Source organism: Vollenhovia emeryi, unplaced genomic scaffold, assembly GCF_000949405.1.
Source record: "Vollenhovia emeryi isolate VEMERY1.0 unplaced genomic scaffold, V.emery_V1.0 DF944907.1, whole genome shotgun sequence".
Classification (NCBI taxonomy): Eukaryota; Metazoa; Arthropoda; class Insecta; order Hymenoptera; family Formicidae; genus Vollenhovia; species Vollenhovia emeryi.
Window position 1 is genome coordinate 1 of NW_011961459.1, and position 2,350 is coordinate 2,350.

Below are 2,350 nucleotides of genomic sequence, written 5' to 3' on the forward strand. Positions count from 1 at the left end.
GGTCTTGGATTTGGCGTCCGGATTTCATCAAATCTATGAGCCCGAGGGATGTTCACAAAACCGCTTTCACCACGCCATACGGACACTACCAGTTCAAGAGGATGCCATTCGGGCTGAAGAATGCGCCCGCTACTTTTCAAAGATTAATGGATAACGTATTATCAGGACTCCAGGGAAACGAGCTCTTCGTATACATGGATGATATTGTATTATACGCAAAATCACTAAGAGAACACGAAATAAAATTCCAACGACTAGTACAAAGATTACGCTCAGCGAACTTAAAGTTACAACCGGATAAGTGTAAATTCCTGTGTAAAGAAGTCTGTTACTTGGGACACATTATTGGATCACATGGCGTCAAACCAGACCCCGAGAAAATCAAGTCTGTAAGTGATTTTCCCGTTCCCCGGAGCCCTAAGAACATTAAACAATTTTTAGGCCTCGCTGGATACTACCGAAGATTCATTCCAAACTTCTCCAAGACAGCTAAACCACTCACTGATTTACTGAAAAAAGATAAAGAATTTCATTGGTCTACAAGTCAAGAAAGTGCTTTTATTACTTTAAAAACCGCCCTATGCTCCAATCCTATATTACAATATCCCGACTTCACGAAACCTTTTATTCTTACGACCGATGCATCTGGATATGCTATCGGCGGCATTCTAAGTCAAGGCCCCATCGGGAAAGATTTACCAATCGCCTATACTTCACGCGTTTTAAACAAGGCGGAACAGAATTACTCAACCATTGAAAAGGAGTGCTTAGCAATTATATATTGTGTAAGTCACTTCCGACCTTACCTTTATGGTAAACCATTTGTTATAATTACCGATCACAAACCACTTGTATGGCTAAACTCGGTTAAGGATCCATCCTCACGATTATGGAAATGGAGAAGCAAACTCCTGGAATACGAATACGAAATAAAATACAAGAAGGGCACTTTAAATAATAACGCTGACGCCTTATCTAGAAATCCCCCAGTAAATTTTATTTTCCCCATTGATTCCGGTGATGATTCTGATGAATTTTTATTTTCTCCTAGATCACGGATTATTACCCCCCTACTTCCCTTACCTGCACCCAACTCACCAGATCCTTCGAACTCGTCAGTAACGAATCCTGCAAATCGAATGAATATGTCATTAAATTCACCTCATGATGATTATGTAGAAATGTCTAACCCCGCGTCAGAACTAACAATTGAAGAAATTCCTATGTCAAGTGATGATGAATTAAGCTCCGATTCTGACCACGATTACGAGGAAATATTCACTCATGTGACCACGCCATACGAAAATCGCCGATTACATTATATTGAATATAATGTAAATCAAGCTCCTAACATTATCGAAGTTCGTAATAATTTTTTAGAACAAAAAGGAGTTCACGCTATATTTATTCAGGTAAACGGTATGCCTTTTGACCAAGGAGCGCAATTATATTATAATGCTAATCTATTGCCAAAGTATGAACACCTTACATATGAACGAGCTACTATACGTACCATTAAAGGTAACACTTTAATTTCTTTACCCATAAAATTAAATTCTTACACGTTAATCGAACCAACCAACCTGAAGAATTGTTTACTGTCTCTTTTAGACGTAATAACAGAACTAGAATTAACGAACATATATATGTCTAAAAGTATTTCATTCGACGACCTACCATGGTCATATGTCATTAAACAATTAAAGAAAATGTTAACAGGAACCAATTGTCGAATAATTATTTGCCAAAATTTGGTAAGAAACCCTACTGTACCAGAACGCGAACAATTAATATTAGAAAACCACGCGTCAGCAGTAGGAGGACATAAAGGTGTCACTAAAACCTATAATAGGATTAGGCCTCATTATTTTTGGACTAACATAAAAAAGGATATACAGGATTTTATCCAGAAATGTAGAGATTGTCAGCTGAAAAAATTAACAAGAGTAAAAATTAGACAGCCAATGATTATTACAGATACCCCAGGTGCAGCTTTCGACAAAATTTCATTAGATATCATGGGACCTCTACCTGTAACGAACGATAATAACCAATATATTGTTACGCTCGCAAGGAATCCTGCTCACTAACGGAAAGCGGCGCCCGGTATCGTGGCGGGTTGCCACGATACCGATCGGCAACTATTTTGAATGTAATCAATCGATAGATTTGAAGCTTGGCTCTCGAGCCGTGTTGACGTGTTAATTCCAATAAAGTTCCTGTTCTTTCTAACTGGTGTGTCTCTTTGACGCGTACGTGCGCGGAGGAGTGCCGGCACCCTCTAGAACCGAGTGCGCGACTGGTGAGCGCGGAGACACCGCGAACGGTGAGCGCGAAGACTCGCGCGGAG

The 2,350-nt window shown here is 39.6% G+C and overlaps 1 protein-coding gene across 1 annotated transcript; it reads left to right on the forward strand.

The window, feature by feature from the left end:
* Positions 1-35: 35 nt before the first annotated feature.
* LOC105562377 lies at positions 36-2,090 on the forward strand. Its single transcript, XM_012013173.1, has one exon. It carries the CDS (start codon positions 36-38, stop codon positions 2,088-2,090), a length of 2,055 nt encoding a protein of 684 aa, XP_011868563.1.
* Positions 2,091-2,350: the final 260 nt, after the last annotated feature.